General features: G+C 32.5%; 1 protein-coding gene and 2 long non-coding RNA genes across 14 annotated transcripts in view; 2 read left to right on the top strand and 1 right to left on the bottom strand.

Moving 5' to 3' along the window:
• Nucleotides 1-10667: 10667 nt before the first annotated feature.
• Nucleotides 10668-17022, top strand: LOC125386687. 5 transcript variants are annotated; one of them, XR_007227049.1, is made up of 4 exons: nucleotides 11132-11295; nucleotides 15140-15351; nucleotides 15735-16494; nucleotides 16910-17022. It is a non-coding gene; the product is annotated as an uncharacterized LOC125386687 (long non-coding RNA). The 5 variants fall into 5 exon arrangements; XR_007227052.1 differs by lacking the exons at nucleotides 11132-11295; nucleotides 15735-16494; nucleotides 16910-17022 and adding an exon at nucleotides 10668-11061 and having other exon boundaries at nucleotides 15140-15355; XR_007227050.1 differs by lacking the exons at nucleotides 15735-16494; nucleotides 16910-17022 and having other exon boundaries at nucleotides 11071-11291; nucleotides 15140-15355.
• LOC100647086 (trafficking kinesin-binding protein milt) overlaps nucleotides 12234-25925 on the bottom strand; it is an 84959-nt gene continuing 71267 nt past the window's right edge. For all 8 annotated transcript variants that reach the window (XM_012318190.3, XM_012318187.3, XM_012318186.3 and 5 more), the window contains 9 exons: nucleotides 22219-22295; nucleotides 19032-19407; nucleotides 18674-18909; nucleotides 18299-18489; nucleotides 17980-18204; nucleotides 17517-17854; nucleotides 16673-17026; nucleotides 16313-16512; nucleotides 12234-15401 (listed from right to left, as the gene is read on the bottom strand). In XM_012318190.3, coding sequence (XP_012173580.2) covers nucleotides 14922-15401; nucleotides 16313-16512; nucleotides 16673-17026; nucleotides 17517-17854; nucleotides 17980-18204; nucleotides 18299-18489; nucleotides 18674-18909; nucleotides 19032-19407; nucleotides 22219-22269 — 2451 coding nt within the window. In that variant the 5' untranslated portion in view covers nucleotides 22270-22295 and the 3' untranslated portion in view covers nucleotides 12234-14921. The remainder of the gene's footprint in view (nucleotides 15402-16312; nucleotides 16513-16672; nucleotides 17027-17516; nucleotides 17855-17979; nucleotides 18205-18298; nucleotides 18490-18673; nucleotides 18910-19031; nucleotides 19408-22218; nucleotides 22296-25925) is intronic.
• Nucleotides 20028-20739, top strand: LOC110120019. Its single transcript, XR_007227060.1, has 2 exons — nucleotides 20028-20106; nucleotides 20194-20739. It is a non-coding gene; the product is annotated as an uncharacterized LOC110120019 (long non-coding RNA).

Raw genomic sequence — 25925 nt, 5'->3', positions numbered from 1 at the left:
TACGATGTAACGTATAACGTTATGTAGAATACTGTTACAACGTATAACGTTATATACTATTAGAATATAACGTATAACGTTGTATAGTATTACGATATACCGTATAACGTTATATAGTATAACGATATAGCGTATATCGTTATATACTATTACAAAATTACGTATAACGTTGTGTAGCATTACGATAAAACGTATAACGTAGTATACTATTACGATATAACATATAACGTTAAGTAGTATACCGTTACAACATATAACGTTACATACTATTACGATGTAACGTGTAACCTTATACAGTATTATTATATAACGTGTAACGTTATATACTATTACGATATAACGTATATCGTTATATACTATAGCGATATAACGTATAACGTTATATACTATTAGGATGTAACGTGTAACCTTATATAGTATTATTATATAACGTGTAACGTTATATACTATTACGATATAACGTATGCCGTTGTATACTATTACGATATAACGTATAACGTTATATACTATTACGAAATAACGCATAACGTTATATAGCATTACGATATAACGTATAACGTTGTATACTATTACGATATAACATATAACGTTAAGTAGTATACCGTTACAACATATAACGTTACATACTATTACGATGTAACGTGTAACCTTATACAGTATTATTATATAACGTGTAACGTTATATACTATTACGATATAACGTATATCGTTATATAGTATTACGATATAACGTATAACGTTATGAAATATACCATTACAACGTACAACGTTATATACTATTACGATACACCGTATAACGTTATATAGTATTATTATATAACGTATAACGTTGTGTAGTATTCCGTTACAACGTATAACGTTATATACTATTAGGATATAACATATAACGTTATATAGCGTTACGATATAACGTATAACGTTATATACTATTACGATATAACGTATATTGTTATATATCATTACGATATAACGTATAACGTTATATACTATTACGATATAACGTATAACGCTTTATAGTATTACGATATAACGTATAACGTTATATACTATCACGATATAACGTGTAACGTTATATAGTATTACGATATAACGTATAACGTTATACACTATTTCGTTATAACGTATAACGTTATATACTATTACGATATAACTTATAACGTTATATAGTATTACGCTTATAACGTATATCTTTATATAGTATTACGATATAACGTATAACGTTATTTAGCATTACGATATAACGTATAACGTTGTATACTGTTACGATATAACGTATAAGGATATATAGCATACCGTTACAACGTATAACGTTATATACTATTACGATATAACGTATAACGTTATATAGCATTACGATATAACGTATAACGTTGTATAATATTACGATATTACGTATAACGTTATGTAGTATACCGTTACAACGTATAACGTTATATACTATTACGATATTACGTATAACGTAATTTTTTTTTTGCGTGGGGAGGGGAAAATGCTATTACGCATGCCCAGTGACCCGCATCACTGGGTTATGTGGGAGTCGGTCGGATGTCGTTGCCATACCCACTAAAAACCCCTCCTCCTTCTTCCTCCGCTTAGAGGGCAGACAACCCCGGTAAAACCTGTCGACAGTCATCAGGGTTGTCCTTTCGTGCCCCGTTGTATCTACTTCTTCGGGCAGTTACTGCTCATGTCGTCCTCTCAGCCAGTTCAGAATACTGGGCTGGTCTCCTTCTGCGGTTTTTCGTTGTTTCATATTCTTGCCCTCATTGCTCCGCGTAGTTGTTGTTTCGCTCGTTCTCCTCCTTGCCTCTTCCCAGGCCCTCGCTGTCACCCTCATGTGACACATGACGGTCTTGCAGAATTGCCTGAATTTATTCCAGCTCTCGTCCTTGGCGGTCACCGTGGCGATCAGATTGCCCACGTCTATCTTCCCGCCCAGAGCGTTCTCCAGCTCGATCCTTCTGTCCGTCCACTTCGGGCACGCGAAGAGGGCGTGCTGTGCATCGTCATTCGGGTCTCCACAGTCGAGACAGTTGCTGTCGCTGTCCCTGCCAATCCTTTTCCTATAGACACCGAAGCTCCCATGCCCGGTTAGCAGCTGCATGGTGTGGTGATCGATGTCCATCTTCTTTTTGGTAAATAGCAGCGCACTCGGTATTAGCTTCTTTGTGGTATTTTCTTTTTTGTAGTTGTTCCACTCCTTCTGCCAGTCCTCTTGGGCCTTCTTGCGAATCGCCTCCAGTTCCTCCTTCAGCTTGGAGCCGTCGTCCGTGCCAATCCTGGACCCATGGATCTTGTTCCTCTCGTAGGTCTCTCCGAGCATCTTTATCTTTATGTAAATCGGGAGATTCCCGGTCAACACGCAAAGTGCCGCGTGGGAGACGGTAAGGTATGCCGTCGTTGTTATGCACAGGGCCGTTCGTTGTGCTCGATTCAGCTTTTTCCTGTTCTTATCGGTATTCGCTGCTCTAGCCCACACCTGGTGCTCCGTATGTTACGATGGACTCCCACACATTGTAGTAGAGCCTACGATCCAGGCTGGGCGGCCCGTTGATGTTGGGTAGAATTCCCCTAAGGGCTCCTATTAACTTGTCGGCTCTGTTACACACCATCTCGATATGCGCACCGAACCTCCGACTGGAGTCGATGACGACTCCGAGATATGCGATCGACCGTTTCGATGTCCGAGGAGCCGAACCTGAGTTTCACCACTCTCGGCACTCGCAAGCTTGTGATGAGCATGACCTCCGTCTTTTCCCTCGCCAGGGTGAGCCCGACACTCGTGCACCAATCGTTGGCGATCCTTAGCATCGTGTTGACCTTGACGGAGGCATCTTCGCTCCTCCCGACGGAACATGTGATGGCCAGATCATCCGCGAAGGCGGTTGCTCTGACCATTGGCATGTTGTCGAGTCTCCCGAGCAACCGGTCGTATACCAAGTTCCACAGGAATGGTCCGAGGATGGATCCCTGCGGAACTCCAGCCGCCACCTCGTGCTCCACCGTGCCGTGCTGGTTGCTCACGATGATCCTCCTTCCGGATAGGTAACTGCCGATTAGCCTTTTGACCTTCCATGGCAGCTTCCTCTTGTCAAATTCCTCGTATATGCTCTTCCAGCTGAGCGAACGTATAACGTTATGTAGTATACCGTTACAACGTATAACGTTATATAGTATTACGATATAACGTATAACGTTATGTAGTATACCGTTACAACGTATAACGTTATATACTATTACGATATAACGTATAACGTTGTATAGTATTACGATATAACGCATAACGTTATATACTATTACGATAGAACATGTAACGTTATATAGTGTTACGATATAACGTATAACGTTATATGCTATTACGATATAACGTATAACCTTATATAGTATTATTATATAACGTATAACGTTATATACTATTACGATATAACGTATAACGTTATATACTATTATGCAATAACCTATAACGTTATATAGTATTACGATAAAACGTATAACGTTGTATACTATTACGATATAACGTATAACGTTATGTAGTATACCGTTATAACGTATAACGTTATATACTATTACGATATAACGTATAACGTTGTATAGTATTACGATATAACGTATAACGTTATGTAGCATACCGTTACAACGTATAACGTTATATAATATTGTGATATAACGTATAACGTTTTATACTATTGCGATGTAACGTATAACGTTATATACTATAACGATATAACGTATAACGTTGTATAGTTTTATTATATAATACATAACGTTATATACTATTACGATATAACGTATAACGTTATATACTATTACGAAATAACGTATAACGTTATATAGCATTACGATATAACGTAAAACGTTGTATACTATTAAGATATAACGTATAACGTTATGTAGTATACCGTTATAACGTATAACGTTATATACTATTACGATATAACGATATAACGTCTAACGTTATGAAGTATACCGTTACAACGTATAACGTTATATACTATTACTATATAACGTATAACGTTATATAGTATTATTATATAACGTATTAAGTTGTGTAATATACCGTTACAACGTATAACGTTATATACTATTACGAAATAACGTATATCGTTATATACTATTACGATATAACGTATAACGTTATGTAGTATACCGTTACAACGTCTAACGTTATATACTATTACGATATAACGTATAACGTTATGTAGTATACCGTTACAACGTACAACGTTATATACTATTACGATACAACGTATAACGTTATATAGTATTACGATATAAAGTATAACGTTATGAAGTATACCGTTACAACGTATAACGTTATATAGTATTACGATATACCGTATAACGTTATATAGCGTTACGATATAACGTATAACGTTATATACTATTACGATATAACGTATAACGTTATATACTATTATGCAATAACCTATAACGTTATATAGTATTACGATAAAACGTATAACGTTGTATACTATTACGATATAACGTATAACGTTATGTAGTATACCGTTATAACGTATAACGTTATATACTATTACGAAATAACGTATATCGTTATATACTATTACGATATAACGTATAACGTTATGTAGTATACCGTTACAACGTCTAACGTTATATACTATTACGATATAACGTATAACGTTATGTAGTATACCGTTACAACGTACAACGTTATATACTATTACGATACAACGTATAACGTTATATAGTATTACGATATAAAGTATAACGTTATGAAGTATACCGTTACAACGTATAACGTTATATAGTATTACGATATACCGTATAACGTTATATAGCGTTACGATATAACGTATAACGTTATATACTATTACGATATAACGTATATTGTTATATATCATTACGATATAACGTATAACGTTATATGCTATTACGATATAACGTATAACGTTATATACTATTACGATATAACGTATAACGTTATATGATATTACGATATATCGTATAATGTTATGTAGTATACCGTTACAACGTATAACGTTATTTAGTATACCGTTTCAATGTATAACGTTATCTACTATTACGATATTACGTATAACGTTGTATAGTATTACGATATAACGTATATCGTTATATACGGTTGCGATATAACGTATAACGTTATATACGATTACGATATAACGTATAACGTTATATACTATTACGATAGAACATGTAACGTTATATAGTGTTACGATATAACGTATAACGTTATATACTATTACGATATAACGTATAACGCTTTATAGTATTACGATATAACGTATAACGTTATATACTATCACGATATAACGTGTAACGTTATATAGTATTACGATATAACGTATAACGTTATATAGTATTACGATATAACGTATAACGTTATATACTATTTCGTTATAACGTATAACGTTATATACTATTACGATATAACTTATAACGTTATATAGTATTACGCTTATAACGTATAACGTTATATACTATTACGATATAACGTTATATAATATTATGATATAACGTATAACGTTATGTAGTTTACCGTTACAAAGTATAACGTTGTAATTTCTCAATAACATATGTAATGTTTTTCGTCTGTGACGTATAATAAAAGAAAACAACGTATAGTTAAAAAAAGCAAATTCTTGTACTAAAGCAGCAACAGTTTTCAATGGGAAAAAAAGGGTGACAACGTCTCTTCACATTCGAGCAAGACTGGCTTTGGTAATTAGTACACGCTGGTGAACACGACAAGCCTACTCTTCTACATCCACATTTAATACTACAACCTTTTTTACAATTGCAAAAAATAGTGTTTAGGAGTTTTTCCGGGGCGGGTGGGAGGGTAGTTTGAATCGGTTCAAAGTATTGTCTGTTTACTGTATTGTCTGTATTGGGGTTTAGTTGATTTGCCTAGCCATGTCTGAACTTGATAGAATGCTCGATACAAGTGTTGATGAGCAGAATCCGATGTTGGAGGAAGACAAGATAGTTGTACTTATTTCTTGTTCCGTGTATTTTTTACAAAAGTTAAATATCTATACTCGTCTATACAATCAATTTTCTTTGGAGCTCCATAAACAGCAAGGAGAAAGCGAATTCCTTTTGTGATTATCGTTTGAGGAGAAGAGTCGATTTCTTCAAATACTTTAGCGCAATCAATTAAATCCTTTTTTTCAAATAATTGTAATACTGATGTTTTACCCGTTCTGAACATTGTCTTGGTAATTGTCGACGAAACATATTAATGTTAATTTTCCTGGCTTTTCTGTAATAATAATTCTACTACCATACTTTGCTTCCAGTCGTATTTTTATAGTTCTGTTATCTAAAGCTACATTTTTACTAACATTCTTTAGTTCGTCCAATGTAAACTGCCAATCATCACTACCTTTCTATTGTTGAGGTGGCCGTGAGTGAGTTATAGTTGTTGGGCCTGGTCCGCTGTAATTGTCACTGGGGGTTGTAGATGTCGCTGCCCGGGGTACTGCTGATTTTCCTCCGTTTTTGGTGCGTGGGAGTAAAATCGGACTCCGGTCGCCGGGATTCGAACCCGGGTTCCGAACGTTCGCAACCTAAGACGTTAACCACTGCTTTTTTTTTAACTTTGTTTATTAATTCCAGGATTTTTACATATTTGTTTTTACATGGTTTTTTTCAGAATAAACGCTGAATTCTAATTGTAGGGTGGTACAGGCAAAAGTACCGATACGCGACGGTACGACGTAGCCATGCATTATTACATTTTTTTTTTTTTTTTTTTTACGCCTATTATTGTAAGTTAAATTTAAGCCGCTGTTGCGCTGAGCTTATGTGCGATGTTTTAATTTATGTCCTGAAAGCCTGGACGCAAAAACAGGACAGTTCGCTAGCCTATTAGGGGAGGGATGGGAGGTGATGGACTGGGAGGGAGGGGAGGGGTGTTCTGTGGGATTAGTATAATATTTGTATATCTATTTACATATTTACATATTTACACTTAATTCAGTGAGCGTTGCCGTTCTGTGGGTCTTTATCTTGTTGTTTTTTGTTATGGGTTCCGTATCCACCAATATTTTTTTGTGTTTTTTCTGTGTTTGTCTTCTGTATCCTTTTGGGGGAGGGCCATGTTGTATCTCCACCTAGTGTCTGCAGTACGGCCATCTAGGTTTTCCTCGTATTGAATAGATTTCACTCCTATTTTCCTTTGCATATGATAAATTATGGGTATGTTGTTTTGGTCTTGGAGATAGTTTCTTTCGTCTAGGTATAGAAAGGCTTTGGGGGGGATGTAGCCTGTTAACAGAGTGTTTTTGAAGTATGCGTCGTTTGGGTATAAGCAGCCGAAGATTAGGCTGTTTTCTTTGATCTTCGCGGCTTGCGCGAAGTGGTTTCTTGTTAGTTTTAGGATGTGACAGTCGATGCGGTGGATGTTGGCTAAGTCGTATATTTTTTTGTTTTTTACGTATTTTCTGTATCCGCTGTGTTCTGATCTGTAAATGCTCAGGCAAGCTCTGATGCATTTTCTTTCAAATATGCGAATTTTTTCCATTACTGACGCTGGTATGTTGTACCATATTGGACAGCCGTAGGTTATAATGGGTCTTATTAGCGTTTGGTAGCACATGATTTTTACTTTGCTATCGAGAAGTCTGGAATAAAACAGCCTTTTTGTATTCCAAAAAGCTTTGCTGGCTTTGGAGAGTTGGATTTCGATGTGTTGCTTGTAGTTTAGTTTTTCATCTATATTTACTCCTAGGTATTTTACGCAAGACGTTAACCACTGCGCTGCCGTCGTCCAACACTAGTTAGTGTTGAGTGGTGGTATTTGGCTTGTCGAGTGCCGCCACACTATAAACTTATAAATTTCTTCTATCGCAGAATTTGCTGCTTCATTTTCAGGACGGCCTACTCTATCGCCAGTATTAGGTCTCAGGTAAGATTTGTAACAATTGTCATGATACTTAACCTCAACAGCAACTAAATCATACTCAAAATTAATGCGTGCAGTAACAGCTTTTGATACGTCATCAGAACGGCCCTAAGCTACTGTAAAAGTATTTCACTTAAGCCATTTCATATCTTAGTAATTGTGATTCTTAGGGAGAAAAATATGAGGAACGTTTTTGTAGACAATTTTATGATCTACAACTTTTGTCTGGGCTATATTTTCGATAAAACTTACCGTTTTCAAGAAAAATTCAAAAAATCCGAAAATTTTGACTTTTACCTTGAATAACTTTTTTAGCACGCATGGTATCGATAGGGATTTTTGGTTTTTTTTTTGGTCTCTACCAAAATTTAGCTCCGTTGGAATTTTTGTTCTTTGATCACTATTTTTATGTCTATTTTGACCGGACTATAATGGGTGAAATTGAAATTGCAATTGACGGGACACAGTGGATAAAACTGAAAGCAGGCGGATCTAGGGGTAGGACATCCGTTCGTATGATATTCAAGGATATCGCAGGACCTACTGGCTATGCTAAGAGAAATATTGTCAGGTTATCTGACTAGTGCTTTTGTATTGATAATTGCCAGACATATAATGGAAGACATAAAATATTGCACTGAAACCGAGACATGTCGAGTTTTAAAAAAGACTGGATAATCACAATTGCTAAGTTACGTAATTTTCTAAACAGTATATATGCCTGGGGCACATATGAAGCAAGATCATTGGAAGCTTCCAAAAGATTACATAAATTTATTTACATAAATTCACGTTGTTATCCGAAATATGGAACAGATTTATAAATGATAACCAGGCTTGTTATAATCTATATGAAAATATCTTGATAAATGAATTATTTTCAACGAAAGCCCGATACAGGTTTACGAAATATATGCTTAATAAGCTACATAAATTTGGTCCAAACAAAACATGTTTTGAATGGTTTCCGTTATATGGGGAAAAAGTGAAATTCGGTGGTCAAGGAAAAAAAAACACAAAATGACTTTGTGTTTTCTCCTCACATTTATATAAATCAGAAAACTGCACGCTTCCTGTGTATAAAAGTAAACCTAACGTAAGAGTTCTCCTTCTAAGCACCAAACATACAGATGTACAAGTAGAAGACAATTATAAACGTGTTCCAGAAACCATCACTTTTTATAATAGAACAAAGTTTGGTGTGGACGTGGTCGACCAGATGGCACGCAAATATAATGTAAAAGCAGGGAATTTGGAATGGCCTCTTCAAGTATTTTTCAATATTTTAGATTTGGCAGCAATAAGCGTCTGGATATTATGTAAATATATTATGTAAAAACAAAAAAAAACATTTGCCAAAAATTAAACGCATCATTTCATTTCAACTTTCATTTTCTCATTTCAATGTCAGAAATGCAAAAACATTGCCAAGTGGGCAACTGCAAAGGAAAGAACCAATAATTGTTGTATATATTGCAATAACATCGTATGGGGAAAATGTACAAATAAAATTCAGTATATTTGTAAAAAATACGCTCAATAAATATGATTACCCTATACCGTTAATATTATTGTTATCATTTCCATGATAATTTTAAAAAAAGACTTTTTACTTATTAATAATTTATTTAAATGTAAAGCCTAATATTATTCAATTTAAACTTAATTTGAATAAATCGATTTTTTAAAAAAATTCGTATTTGTGTTTACCCGTCAATTTGACGGGTGCTCGTAAAGATAAGTATGTAAGAAACGCCCGTAAACCTAGCTTCACTGTCCACATGTGCTGAAGTTGCTCTTTGATAGTATCGAAACATGTTCAGAGAATAAGAGATTCATGTTAGCGTTGACGACTGTAATGATACCCGCAGTAAGTTTACATTTCGAATCAGACGCTCAACTACAATTTGTGAGGCAGCCTCTCAGTAACTGTCGCATTTTCTGAATTCATAAAAAACGATCACTGGTTTAAAAAATATTATTTTCTACTGTACTATGCCATTAAACACGAAGAGTTTGTTTTCGTATCCAACTATGATGAATTTATTAAAATGTAATTAAAGAAAATGATATAGACTAGTATAAACTAACCTCTCTATTAGTATATCTGTAACTAGTATTAAGAATTCGACATGTATCATTAAAAAATTTTTTAAAGCTCAATATCTCATTATAATATACAACATATATTCCAATAATTTATAAGAAATACAAGAACACTAATGGATAGGAGAAATTATAAACCACAGACGAGGTTCTGTACCTCAACACAATGCATAAACACGGCATATTGAATTGAAATATATTTTTATCAAATACTTATAATTATAATGTATGTTTTACAATTATAATCGTAAAACATGGTAGATCGAAATAGATCGAAGAAACACTCTTCTTCGTCTTCCTTCTTGCATATCCTTTTTTCTCTCACCCCTATTTCAAAATCTCACAAGAATTCCTATTAACTGAATGACAACTCATAGATACTGGAGACAAACACATGAACTGCTATTACAAAAACGACTTGGCTGTATGAACCAACTTGTCCTCCAACAGATTCATATAAATGAAGTTCTACTGTATTGTAAAATTACTTATTAAGTACGAAAAAAACATTTCATATAAAATTCTAATGTATTATGTGTTACGTCCCATCTTTAACCTCTTGGCCTACACGCCATCTGCCGATCGGCCGCTGTACCATTCATCTGTTCAGCCGCATGCCCGCAAGATGTATACTTCTTATGACATGTATATTTAGGAGCTACAAAAGGAATTGTGAAATAATAAACAACGTTTGAGGACAAATAGTGTTTTTAAGACGTGCTTTAATAATGTTTTTAGACTCGTGGTTTTCATTTATGGCACAAATCCCTTACCACGAGTCTCGCTCGTGGTTATAGGTCAAGGGGTTAAATATTGGTGATCAGTTTTGGAGCCTCCGACCTCGCAGAAGATAATCGACACACGACCTTCAGCAACAGTACAGCATGGCAATTTCTGCTCATAGATTAAAATACGCACATTTTTGCACGTGTGCCTTGAGTGGCATAATGGTTAGGTGAAGTGCAGTGAGCGCACTGTCACCTGTTTCGTCCTCGACTTGCCCGTCCAGGAATGTACAAATTCGACAATTACAGATATCGTAACGCGGTTGCGAGGCAAGTCTGGTAGGTTTTAAAGAGGGGATTTTCCGATGCGTCCAGTAGATAGGTAGATAGGAGAGCAATTAAGGAGAAAAGTGTCGGTAAATTCATTAAGTCGTGACCGTCGGTAACGTGAATTCACAAGTTTCTTGCTACGAGTTGCGCACGTTTCGAATAAGTTGCGCGTGTACGGCAGATATCTGTAAAAAGTAGAAAGATAATAGGTCGGAATTCGTGATTATAAACCTCGAGCAGTACGTAAGTACATTGTGCTTTAACTTAGGACGCGGGTTGAGACAGTAGTCTTTTAACGTAACGATATTACGAGACCGAAAGGAGTGTGTGAATGTGAGTGCATAGCACAGTAACAATGAACGAACGAGCGTCTAGAGTGAGTCGTGCATACCAATTATTATATTTCTTCTTTCTTTCCTTTGGTATCAAAAATAAAAGTGTATTATTGTTCGTCGAATTCAATATCGGATTCATGTTAAAAATGAAGCTCGGTGCCTCTCGTTCGAGTATTCACCCGTGTGGCGTGCTCGCTACCATAATTGTTCGTGCTCGCATGTCACATTAAAGGGCATATAAAGGACATATCTCTAACTCGGTGATAAAAATTTTGGACCAAACATGAGCATCAGAATTCTTACTCGTGGAATCTAATTCAGTAATTAAGATTGGGCCAAAATTGTATATATTAGTTTGTCCGAAAAGTGTCTTTCTTTTACAGACTCCTCTTTTACAACGATGCATCTTTATACAAGAAACCTAATCTGTCGAACGTTGTGATCTTTATTTTGATAGAATAAAATGGATCATACGTAATTCGATAAAATAATATAAAACGGAAAATGTTGTGCATCCGTTATTTTCTTATAAAATGAAAAAAACTTTTCGGACGAGCTAATATCAAAACAGTGTAAGACTTTTTTTTCAATTTAATTTATTAATCTGTATTCCTCTATGTACAAGACTGCGCCTGCTAAATAATCCTTCCTATGATACAAGATAGAGGTCCATTTACTAGTAAAATTGCATTTCACCATCAAACTCACTCAATACATTGCAATCAATTTTTTTAACCATAATAGATTAAAAAAAGAGAGACAAAACGAAAGAACAATTCAGATTATTATTTACAAAAATAATTGATCAATTATCGATCGATTAATCATTGGACAATTCATCTCTGCATTTTTACAAAGGGAAAGAAATACAAATTCAAGATAATCATTCTTTCTTTGTACTGTTTTTAATCAATATAATGAACACAACCTGTGAATTAGGCAATAGATAATTCATTATTAATTATGTACAAGTAATTATTATCGAATAAAGAATTAATGAAGGGACACAAAAATTTTTCGTGGTTATTTCATAATGACAACCCATCAATCAATCGACAAATACGGAATGACTAATTAATTAATCATCGGTACTAATTGTAAGGTCTTTTTGTTAAAGACCGACAGTAGTGACACAATTAACTAATTAATCTTAGATATAATTGATCAATTAACGATAAAATTTCTTAAGCTAATTAAACGAAATTGATACTATTTAAAGCACCTGAAAAATTCTGCTCTTAAAAATTGTGCTCTGCTTAGAAAATTCACTGCGACTTTTACCCTTCTTTTTAAATAGTAATTAGTGTGATCATATTTACTTGTCGCAATCTGAATCATTATGTTATAAATTAATTTTGTTTTATCATGTTATTATATATGAAGTCATTTATATCCATTTACGTGCATTATTGACCTTGCATTTTTTTGGTAACTGTCTCGTTTTTTCTCTTTTTTTGGACACTTTGGCATAAAAGATAAATAAATATATCAAAGTGACGCGGCTGAAACGAATCAATTTTGATTCAAGTAATCTTTAAAATGAAGAATATTGCTCTAACTAAAAAAAAATAATGCACAATATTAAAAAAGATTTCACATAAAAAATATGTTTCGACTATTTCAATGGTAACAAGAAATGTCATTACTGATAAAAATTGCATTGAGTAATGTAACATTTCGTATTACATGATTGCAACGTTCTAAGTCATTTTAAGTATTAACTATAATATGCTATTATTCTCTATACAATGTAAATTAATTCACATAATACACCTTTCTAATACCCATTTGGTTTTCATATACGTGTAAATTATTAATTTCAAATTACTTTTTTTCGCACGCGCCTCTACATTGATATTCACATAACAATGGATACCAAAAATAATCATTTACAAGTTTTTGGTTTGTTCTTCGATTAAGTAACATTTTTCTTTTCCACATATGAATTAGTTATGTACAACAACTCATTTAAAAATTAATCTAATCAACGTAAAATGGCTGCTGTGTAAAATTAAAATATGGAGGTTCTCAATTATTTTCGTAATTACAATATGTCGAAGCGTTGATAAAACGATCATTTAAAAGCTTTAAATTAAACATTTATATAATCGAATGTAATACTGTAATTTTAGGAATACATTACATCATTTTTCATGTAATACCTTTCCATGCAAATATTTAAAAATATTGAGTTATAAATTTATAGTCTAAACAAATAATATTTCAAATATTTCTCAATATTCACGCAGAAGAAGGATTTAGTATCAAAAGTGAAATTTAAAAAGAAAAGCGAAAAAAAAATAGCTAATGTAGGAATGTTAATTTAAATAGTACTGCCCAGCTTCTTCACAATATTTGATACTTCACAATATTTGACAGAAATTATAAATAAGGATACTGTCAATTAGTGTCCAACAATAACATTATAGCACGTACAAAAGGAAAATAACATTAAGTAACATCAGATTCTCAAGCTTGGTACTAAATATGTATCTTTATAATATAAACGGACGTATCATTCTGTTCTTTATAAAATAGTACTATAAAATAAAAGCATATTCAATTTACTTCCAATTTTAATCCTTTGCGCTCGAGAGGCGACTTTCGGTCTCTGCGGAGTTTCGTGCGGCAACTCGAGTGACGAGTGAGAGGCGACAATACCTATTTATGCTAGATTTCGACATATCCAATTAATGAAGGCGCAGTATTAGTTCGTAAATAGGTTCTTTAGCTCTTTATATTTTTTGCTAGGAAGTGTAAAGTATTACACTTTAAAATGGGGATAAAATATTTAATCCCAAATCCTTTCGAAACTATGATTCTATCAATGTCTCCGATTCGGATTCGACGATCATGGCAAAAGTATTATAGTTTCGAAGTCCTAAAAAATGGTTTTCAGAAGTGAAATTAGCTCAAATGAAGATGAACTTGATTTTGAGCTATTGAGAAATGAGATCAATTGTATTCAAGAATGCACCTTGGTGAATACTTCATAAATTACGATACAAAGAAATACAGAAATTAATTATTACAAAATCATATTTTCAAAGATGTAAATATATATATATATTATTAGAATATAATGTTTTTGTACGTCAATTAGTGTATAAAATCATTTTACACTAGCAGTACACTAGCACGTGTCACGTATGCGCTAAATCATCTCGAATTGCTACTTCGCCCGACTGCAAAGTCCTTGAGCGCAAAGAGTTAATATTAGAACGCATAATTAATAGTACATAAGCACGTATATGATACTTAACTTCGTTCCTTTTTCTTCTTTTTTCTTCTTTTTTTTTTTTTTTTTTTGATACATTAAAAATTAAATTTTGTGTTCTCTTTAGCTACATCGTAAAATGTCTGTGAATAAAATTGAGATTTTTATCGACATTTTTTGATAAAACAACTGTGATACAGATGAAATGAAGTAAATTGTTCATTTTATCACCGCTCCGACAATCGTATATTATGTTCTGTTAAAAACTTATCTGGCTTTCCCTTTATAATTTAGTCAATACTCAATAAACAATGGTTTCAAAGTAATCCACCCTTTCGTCCAAACAGCAGCGAGCTAATACTTCCCAAAGCGGATTGCGCAGGAGATTCTTTTGCAGCCGTAACAGGGACTGCAGCAGATGTAACCTGTCCGAGATCAGATCTCATGGCCTTAGCACAAGTTCTTCTTTGTCTAGATTCCCTGTTTGGTATAGACTCATCTTGTTTTTTGTCAATTATGTTTCGTTTTGTTGTAGAGGAATCACTAGCAGTGGAAGAAGGTGAAAGTTTCTCTTGATTCCCACTCATGGAGTTTCTCAGGAAAGTTAACTGAGCCATGGGGCTTACAGTACCATGCCTGGCATATAAAGAACCTTGTAACACTAATGGGGAGAAAGATGAACCATACGTTGAAGCCATTATTGTGTCAATGCCTATTCTTTCAAGTTTCTCAACTAAACGGATACTGGTAAGAGCTTTTTTATCTGATCTGGATAATTCGGGTCGTTTTCTCTTTGCCTGTTGGAAAATACAAGAAATATTAGAATAAATCAAATTCATAAAATAATATATAATGAAGATAAAACAATAATTACAGAGAATAAAATGTATTTGATATAAAGAAATAGTAACAATTTCCCGTTCTACTACCTTATTTTTTTAAGGTTAAATACTTCTAAAACTATTTGATTAAGAAATAAGTCATTTTTAAGTGTTAAATTAATTCATCTTATATGTTATAGAAACAATTCTCTTAAAGGTTTCTAATTCCTTCTTTCAATATTTAATCATTCATCAAATTTAAAATAAATTAATAATGCCCTTTCTAATGTAAATTCCTTTTATTTTCAGGAAACAATCTACTATAATAATTTGTTACGCTTTTGTATTTAAATACCTAATTTTTAATTAGCAAATGATTGTTAACGATCAATTAAAGATCTGAATTTGAATTATAAATAAGAGAACTATCATTTATATATTGATAAACAGAATATGCTTTCTATCCTTAACAACAAAACAGTAATATTATTTTTAATAATATAATCAAACTAATAATTCCTCATTTTTATGACAATTGTTCATCAATATGTGGAGGAAAATTTATTTAGTTAAATATCGAGAAAATTTTATTGACATTCCACGCTTTTCAATATTCACATAAATATGTGAAATGATGTCATGATTAAGATCAAAGTTCTTCAACTAATTAGAATATTTTACAATGCTTATCAAAATTAGAAAAAGTCAATTAAATGTATTTTATAAAATTAATATTTTTTATGTATTTTATAGAAATATATGTTGTGCGTAAATGCGAGCTGCCAATACAATATATCCGAACTTCATTATCAAATCATATTGAATATAACTGTAATTTTGTCACATTAAAACTCCAGATGTTTTTGTTTCTAAATGTTTATACATACCTGAGTTTCTCCACCGAATGTTCTCTTTAACAATTCAGCTCCACTGGATAATAACCCTAAAGAAAGTCTACCTTCTGGAGTTGGTGTACTAGATCGACTATCTGGAGGACTAGCATCAGGACTATTACAAGGTGTTGCAGTGGGCGTATAATTCCTCTCTCCACTCGGCGTTAATGAAGAAGGTGATACAGCTTTTATACCTATTTGAAAATATTGATTAAATTTATTAAATTTTTTTACTAACGAGTTTTTCTAATAACTGAATTAGATTCTAGTAGTAGTAGAAAATGTAACTTGTATAACTCTTGTATTATTTTTATAAATTAGATAAAATATTTTCAATGTCAAAACAGAAAGTACCTCTTTCGTTTAACATTTTTGCAAGTCCAAGGGTTGTTGAAAATGTTGAAGTTGAAGTTGAATTTTTTCTGCTTAACGTGCTTGGAGTACTCATACCAGAATTTAAAGCACTACTAGGTGCTGTTTCAACAGTACTATCCACAATACTTGGAGTGACATTTCTGTGATCATCAGGATGAAGAACAGTACTATTGGTAAACGTATATATGGAACCTGTATCTTGAAAAATTTTTCCAGGGTTAGTGTATTCTTCATCTTCTTCAAGATCGCTTAAAGTGAAAGTAACTAGGCCTAAATCCTCCAGGCCTCGACCTCCTCTTGTTTTTACTCCTGGCCGTTCTTCTAAAAGACCACCTAAAAATAAAACAGTGATTTAATTAAATATGTTTATATTCACATTCTGTGATATTAGGTCATCCCATAAGTTCATGCCGACTTTTGTGTATACATTTCATGTGTCGATTTATAAACATACGGCGATAAAGGACCATTGCACTTGAAAAATGGGAAGAAGTTGTACAACGAGAGGGGGATTACATTTTTTCATGAAACTGAAAGGTATGTAAACAATCTTAACATATACAACCGCTCGAAAAATGGAACGAACTTATGGGATGACCTAATAATTTTATTTCTCAAGAAGTGTAATTTAATTATATACAATAACGTGGTAAATAAAATACTGGTAAATATAATATTTCTCATTGTATTCTTGCAAGAGGCAAGGCTATTGTATGTATATTATCTATAACTGTTATAATATATTATACATATACTGTTATTAAAATATATTACTAAAATATATTTTCTTAAATAATTTTAATAAAGGATCATACAAAATTACCTAGTGTAGGTGTAGCTAATCGAGTCCAATGATGTAAAGTTTGAGAACCTTCAATAGGTTTCACTATTTGTAACTTTTCAGGAACTCTCCAAGTATTTCCACCATAGCCACTTAAATTTCCACTACTTCCCGTAGACATAATACTGTCTGGAGTTCTACAACCATGAGGTACGGAAGTGGAAGGTGAATGCATTCCAGCATCATAGTCATAACTATATCCTGTTCCAGTGCTGAGACAAGCACGCCTTGTAAGAACTTCTGCAGGTGTTAATCTACGGAGTGCTACTTCCAAATCTGCTGCACCAGGAGCACCTGGCACTCCTATTTTTTGTGGACCTCTAAAATTTTTAGAACATATTTACTGATTTGTTTTATAAATCAGTATTCAAGGAAATGACTATTAGCCAAATTGAAAACTTCTTATTTTATATATTGTCAAAAAGGCTAATAAATATAAACTTACGGATAATCTTCAAACTCTTCTGAATCGCTATGTGCAGTGGAATCCACACCAGGAATTGATGCCACAGGTCGAGGCTGACCACAACTCATTCGTGGTCCAGTAGAACTGCTTGATAGAGTTGATACTGTCATTGAACCTATTCGTGGGAATTGATTTGCATCAGCTGGATAAGATGTATTTCTTGATGCACTCCTCACTGTTTCAAAAACTTTCTTATATGTTGGTCTGTGTCCAATATCAAGAATATAAATTAATACTTTTCTTCAATGAATGATAGCAAAATGAAAAATGTGAATGTGAAATGAAACAAAACACATACATCCTATCTGCAATGATGCCAGAATCCAAACTGAATTCAGAATAAAGCGATGATTCCAATTCTGAAGCAATGGAGTCTGCTTGTGGAACAGCACCCATCGAAGGGAACAAAGAGCCTCCCCTAACAGTTGGCATACCTCTGTGTCTTTGTTTTCGTAATTGTTCTTGAGTTTCCGTCAATAAATTTATCACCTTATAGCATAAAATATTTTGAAAAAATGTATTATTGCTTAAAATACTTTAATATAATTTAAGATTATCATCTAGCCTAGTTCTATTTAGCATAAAAATATTTTTTAAACTTATTCTCCTAGTATAAAAAAAAAGATAGTTAGTGAACAGTAGTATGGTAACATAGAACTGTCTGAGAATATACCTCAGCATATCGTTCTTTGAATTCAGCCAACTCGTTCGCCAGAGTGTTTTGATTATCCTTGGTGATGTGCAAAGTAGCGCTCATTTCATCATGCTCAGCCATCAACTGCGCCAATCTCAGTTCTGTTTCAGCCAGTTTTGCTGTCAAATTGACAATTTGTTCGTGTTGCAATCGATTTTCATCCTTCTGTTTATCAAGCTCTTCCGACATTCCTTGTACCATCATATTTGCACTTGCTACATACAAAATAATCTATTTACTAATAGAATTTTAAACTTCAATTAATACGAACTTTAAACATTCTTATGGAATTCACAAGTTTTTATTTAAAAATTTTAACAAACATTCATCGACTAACCGAGTTGAGCAGTAATATCTTTGACAAGTTCTGCTTCTTGTTCTTCCGAATTCTCGGCATCGTGCATCAATTTCGCGAATTCAGTTCTTAATTGCTTATTTTCATCCTCGAGGCAGCTGATCTTTTTCTGCATCATGTCAAGGTTGATACTGCGAAGTCCGGTGGGCGAACCGGCTTCGGAACTTGATTCTTCAACATCATTTGTTAATATTTGGATTAATTCTGTCTTTTTTGCGAGTTCGTGCGTGAGTTGGGTAATTTTTTCATTGGCTTCCTTTAAATCGGTCTCTAAACTGGTAACTGTGACTTCGAGTTTTTGATTGTGCGATAGAAGTTCTTTACCGATACGTGCGGTTAGTTCCAAGTCCTTTTCTTTCTACAAATTAATTATTCACTTAACATTTAACGAACACGACAAATAATAATTCAATAATTTACAAAGTGTGATTAACAAATACCCCGATTGATTGTGTTAAAAGCAGTCTTTATTAGATATTGATACAAGCAATTAATTCCTTTCAAAATATTCCCTTTTTGAGGTTATACACTTATGACAACGTTTCTGTCATTGATTTTCCAAACGAATCTTTCGAAATACGTCTCAGACGCGTTATTATATTCCTTCAATATATTTAAACATCGTACATTGCTTACTCCGTGAGGAGTGTTCTTTTAGCAACGTTTTTTTTTAGCGAAACGTAGTTCTATAGTTAAACAGTTATCTTATTCATCTGACATGACTTCCTGCAGTTTCTGGCTCTTTCCACAATTGAAAGTATTACCAAAAGAACGAAGATTGGACGACATTGAGACAATAAAGGCGAATACAATGAAATATCTGAACAGTATTCCGAAAGATTAGAAAATCATCAATGGGAGAATTTGGCATAAATATCTAACAAAGTTTGCCTTTAACATAACAAGTTCGGATATTTTTTTCATCACATCTTAAATTGTAGCATAATAAGCTTTATTTTAATTTTGTTCTATTTTCTACAGAGAAATTTTTGCGAGTAAGAATAAATTATACATCGTTAGAGGCGTGCGGAATCGTGTCGAGACTTAGCTGAAACAAGTTATATCTCTATTCTTTTAATATCCTATCTAGCATTTTTTTATTTTTTCAGTTATGTTGAAATATTTCTACGTGTTTACGTTTTAGGTAAAGTTATACACGCTGATAGGAAATACTGAGGAGGTATTTTAAATTGAGTGAAGACCAGGATGACACAAACAAAATGATAAAACTTTAATTTTCTTCAGTGTCTGATAAAAAAGCGAATGGTATGTGTCAGTATCTTTTGCAGCAACCGTGCAAGGTGATTCATAAATGTATGTCCATACTTCAGGTGATGAATCTACACATTAAAATAAATTTTTAAAAAAAGGGCGTATGAACGTATGTCCTATGTAAGTACTTTTAGTTTTCGAGATATGGATTCCTCATGTTTTAACATACGTTACTGCACTTTTACCTTTCAGCATCTAGAAAATTGTAACGAGCTAGCTAGAATAGAATACTGGCTACCTAAAATTTTATTTTATTTATATCAATTGATATTGTTTCGCACATGTTGCACTCTGGCTGAACAGCTTGCAAGTTGGTTACAATATAAACTTTGAATTTACTCACAAGACAACTAACAAAGTTAACTTCGACGAATATGTTATCTGTTTTGCTTTTATAATAAACAACAGATTTACTGGATGACAACCTTGATATTTGTTAGATTCCCAACGAATAGATTTGATACTTGCTAGAGTGATAGATGCTAAATGTAGCAGTTAGCATAACAGATGACGGACCAAACTATACTGTAGATATTGTGGAGTGACGAATCTCAGGGAGGTTTTTTTCAAGATTCGCAAAAATTTGAAGAATAGGCAATGCTGTTGGGAGTAACACGTAGGTTGGAGAATTTTCAAGTTACTCGAACTTAAAGAGGTGGCGGAAAAGGACGATGATTGGTTACAGGAAAGTTGGTGAAAATGAACTCTGTCTACTGGTCATCCTCAGTTAGCGATTGACGTGGGTCGACGTGCGTGACGTCCGTGTAATCAGTTAACGGTTCACAAGTGATGAAGTCATAAAGCGTGTGGGTCTCGAAAACATATTGATTTGTAGAATATATTTTCTATAAATTTTTAGTCATCGGGGCCACAGCTGCAGAAGACAAACCCATTGGATTTATAATCCTATTATTGCACAGCAACAGCACACTTGAGACGAAAATGACTCGACTTGAAAAAGAATGTTTCCCAGAAGAAAGGCTACTTTTCTACATAATTAAATCAAATTTATGAAAAAGAAGAATAATGCTTATAAAACAGTTTTAAATGTATTTTTCCCTCATTTTTAGATTCTGACCCTGGAAAACTATCAAACTACTACTAACCATCATTGTAAGCAGAACGTAACTTATAATGAGACGCATTTATAGAATAACGTCATCTTTACGAATACAGTCATTTTTTCAATTTTTATAAAAAAGAGTCAATGACGAAAAAGGAATTTGTTAAAACATTCTGATTATGAATAACTGTTATAAATGATCGAAATATTTGTAGTTACTGATAATCATAGGTGATCAATCAATCAAATTAAAATCATTATAGGTGAGACTATTTTTTTCTTTCTTTTCTTTCGTTTATCTACCATTATCCATAACGGAATGTTTGTTGAATGACCATTATCGATGACAGGAAAAAATTCTGTCATGGAAAATGATTAGCGACAACAAGCAACAAATTCTTTTATATATAATAACTATGACTATGTGCAAACAAAAAAAGATTCTCTTATCGATATTGATCACCAGTAACTAAAAAAAAATTCTCTTACACACAATGGTTATCGGTAATCAAAAACATTCTGTTCATTTATTTTATACTAATTCTTATGCTGCAACTTTTAGTCATTTTGGTTACAACTGTTAGAGTCTTTGAACATTTTGTTTAGCTATTCCATATCTTGGAAATTAAAGTACGTAGGACATATGTTTACATAACGTTTTTTACTTATTTTAATATGTAGATCCATTTCCTGAAGTATGAACATGCATTTCTGAATCACCTTGTATATTTATATGCCGAATTGAGTCTCGAGATCCCATTACGAATACGAGTTCGTAATCCCTGGATCCTGCACACCCCTATATATATATTGCATATCAGCAGTCATATTTACCTCCTCCAGAAGCCTTGTAACTGCTTCTATGTCATTATAGGTCTTGGTCATTTGGCTCACCCGGTTGCTACATAAAACTGAAATGAGAAATAATCGTCTCTGTAATAATTTATAAAAGAAATAGCATTTAAGAGTAAATGATTAGAAAAAATAGTACAATCTAATGTGATATAATAGTACAACCAGCATATTATATAATAAAGAAGCAATAACTAAACAATGAAATAGAATAATTGTACAAGCAATGCGAGTAATAAATCATAAGGCAATAATAAGAAATTAATATATATATAATATTCTAGAAAAGCTAAATGCATTTGTAATGATACATTCGTTGTTTAAGTCATACATGGTATAAAGAGAAATTTAAATTTTGTGTATACCAAATACTTCCTGTTTATGAGTCAGTAAGAACCTGTTATATGAGTTAATGTTTCTATAAACATTTGCAATGATATTCATTGTCTAATTTTATACACAGTGTGAACAAACATTAATATTTTGTGTACATCAAATTCTCCCTATTTATGAATCAATAAAAGCCTGTTACACGAGTTAGAATTTCTTTGATCAATATTTTGTATATGAGATATAAATAACACTGCTATTTAAAATGCTATGTCACGAACAATAAGATTAATTATATCACAAAAAGTGATTCCTAAAATTTAGTTTAGAATTTTAGATACATGGCTGGCTATCCGCACATGTATTTAAATATTGAGTTTATATTTATTGTTTTTGTTATTGGTGAATATACAAATGTTTTATACGTATTCGACAATGCAAATGAATGAAAAATATATTATGTTGTTCGTAATAACTTTTTAATTACCCAAATATCTCCATTATTTTTAATAACACATAAAATGTAATTAAAGAAAGCGTAGAGTTTGTAGAAAACATTTTATGGTCAACAGTTTTCACAACTCTATTCTTTCTTCACTTTTTAATAAAACTGTAGATTTAATTATACGCTTTTAATTACCAGTTTCTATGAAATTTTATTTCGCTGGTATGTGAACTCCTTTATTACCTCTAATTCTTTCTTCTCCTCCCATTTCCAACTCATTTCCTTTGCTCTGCCACTTTCATTTTAAAAGATCATGATCGCTTTTAATTACCCAGATGACAATTTACTTTTCTTTTCTTTGATTTACTAAAATTTCTGTATTCAACATATATTTTTTATTAGACAATATAAATTAGACAATATCATCAATATTTGCAATTTGCACAGCTTCTACATAATAAATAGCATTTTTCATTGAATCTCCTAGATTTTAAGCAAATAGTAAATCTTTTATTTTCGCTAGCCTGAAGTTCTTTTTCGTTGTTTTCAGTATAATGAACCTATTTAGTACAACTTTCCTTTTTTTGTTTCAGCGAAAGTACTTTACATATCGTTATACACGTAGAAAACATAATACAGTAGATTCAATCTGTGCAAAAAAGAAACAGAAAAAGAGAAAAAGAGTATACATTTTTCATAAGAAAATGAAGAAAAGGTGTTTGGCGTCAAGTTATTCAACGAGCTTACAAGGATAAACCGAATATCGAACGATCGGAATGCTGACGTTCAGACGTGCTATTTTTGGAAATAGCTTCAGTTAAAAATGCTGGAATCAATTATTCTAAGAGTCAAGAAGTAGAATCTATTCTACCACAGCAACTTCTGTATCTCTGTAGAGCACGTGTACTGCTAGCGTCTTCGTTCTTTATATTTTATATTTTCACCTAAATCTTTCTTTGATTCGATGCAGAATTTTGACTTATTTTTGACTTATTTAATTACTATGTTACGAACAATAGGATTAATTGTACCACAAAAAATAATTCCTAAAATCTCTTTTTGCATTTTCCTAGAAGAAGATTTTCTTTTCTAACATAGTATCCTAACATAGTAGATCTTAAAATCTACTCGACCAATTGGTTTAAAATTTGATGTGCACTTTCAGCCCGCGTATCACTGTAGCTTGAATTAGAATAAATTTAGTACTTTTCCTTCTTCTTCTTCTTTTTTTTTTTTTTACCCCCAAAAGTTGAAAAGATATGAGAAAAATTAATAATCAAACTTCATAGGATTGAGTTAACAGAAATATCATGTAACATGCTTTTTGTGTTTGTCGGAATATCCACTACAATCTCGTGAAAAAGACATATGATCCTATTTATGTTACCCAAGGTGACCTTGGTTTCGATATAGAAAGAAAGTATTTTCGCAATTTTTTTATTGTCGTTTATAGTACACTCGACATCGGTAAAGTACGTAATAAAAATTAATGTTTATTTAAATGGAAACCAGTTATCAATAAATGTCAAAGAAATTTCTCAAAAAGTGAAGTGATTAAAAAAAATTTTTTTTCTATCAGTAACTATTATCAGTAACCATACATAACCATAAAAAATATTTTTAACTATCGCCAACCAATGTCCACGACAAACATTGTTCTGCTCATATTCGACTACTGTCTATTGTTATAATATTAATTAATATTAATAATAAAATTAATATTGATGACGATTAGTATATTGATACTACAATATATTTTATTATCGCTATTATAAATATCTAATATACATATAAATATCTGTTATATACAAGTGTATATAATAATATGTGTAATAAATATCTATTTCTTGTTGCATATTTTTCATATCACTTTTCGAATTAATAACACATGTGCAAGTTCCATAATTCATTCACTTATGTTATCAATGAATATGTAAAATTAATATCAGTAATGCTGATAATAATTGACGGTAGTTGAATGTAACCAGAAATTATTTTTGTATATTTCGATAATGGTTATCGATAATGATCATTGGTAATCAAGAACATTTCCAGTCATTTATATTGATATACTCGTAACCACAATTACATTTCCGCCATTGATAATGATTACCGACAATCAAGACAAAAATTTTCCGTTTATAATGATTATTCGTAACCACAATTATTTCATTAAAGATATTAACTTTTACACCACAACCTTTCAAATTTGTCTTATAACATTTACGATGTCTGATCATGAGTGTTATTCCTATTCACACCAATTTAGCACCTGGTATTGTGTGATAAGAGAGCATGATCTTATCGAAAACAAATGGATTGGATCGATTTAAGAAAACTTTTAAAGAAATGGGTTCACAATAACAACGATAGCACGATATCGCGAGGAGAGGAGTTGCAATGATGCATTGTCTTCTCTGTAGCAAGTTGCTTTCATCACTTGAGAAATGAGAACACAAACACGATATTATAAAATTTAATGTAGTTACATAGCAGCGAATTGTTGTTATTTCTGTATTTAGAGGTAGCATCATAATAGTTATTATTTTATTCTTTGGATAAATCTATCACACCGTTCTGAGCTGAAAAACCTTTGTTGCACTTTCTTACATGAACTAGGGATAAAAACAAAAGAACATCTTAAACCTATCGATTAAATCTATCGATTGTATCTAGAACTATCTTCTAGTTACTATTTATTGTAACTAGCGCATCTGCCTATGGATGGCGAGCGCGAACTCCCGTCATTTTCAACGCGAATATATTTACAAGAATATGAGTAATTATAAAATAATGGAAATATTGATTTTAGAGCCAATTTGTCATTAAAAATATATATTTTTTTCTTTCTAAATAAATAATTTTTCTTTTTAGACATCTACGAAGAATGTGTTCGTAATTGGTTTTATAGAGC

Source organism: Bombus terrestris, chromosome 17, assembly GCF_910591885.1.
Source record: "Bombus terrestris chromosome 17, iyBomTerr1.2, whole genome shotgun sequence".
NCBI lineage: Eukaryota > Metazoa > Arthropoda > Insecta > Hymenoptera > Apidae > Bombus > Bombus terrestris.
This window is presented reverse-complemented; position numbering and strand designations above follow the sequence as displayed.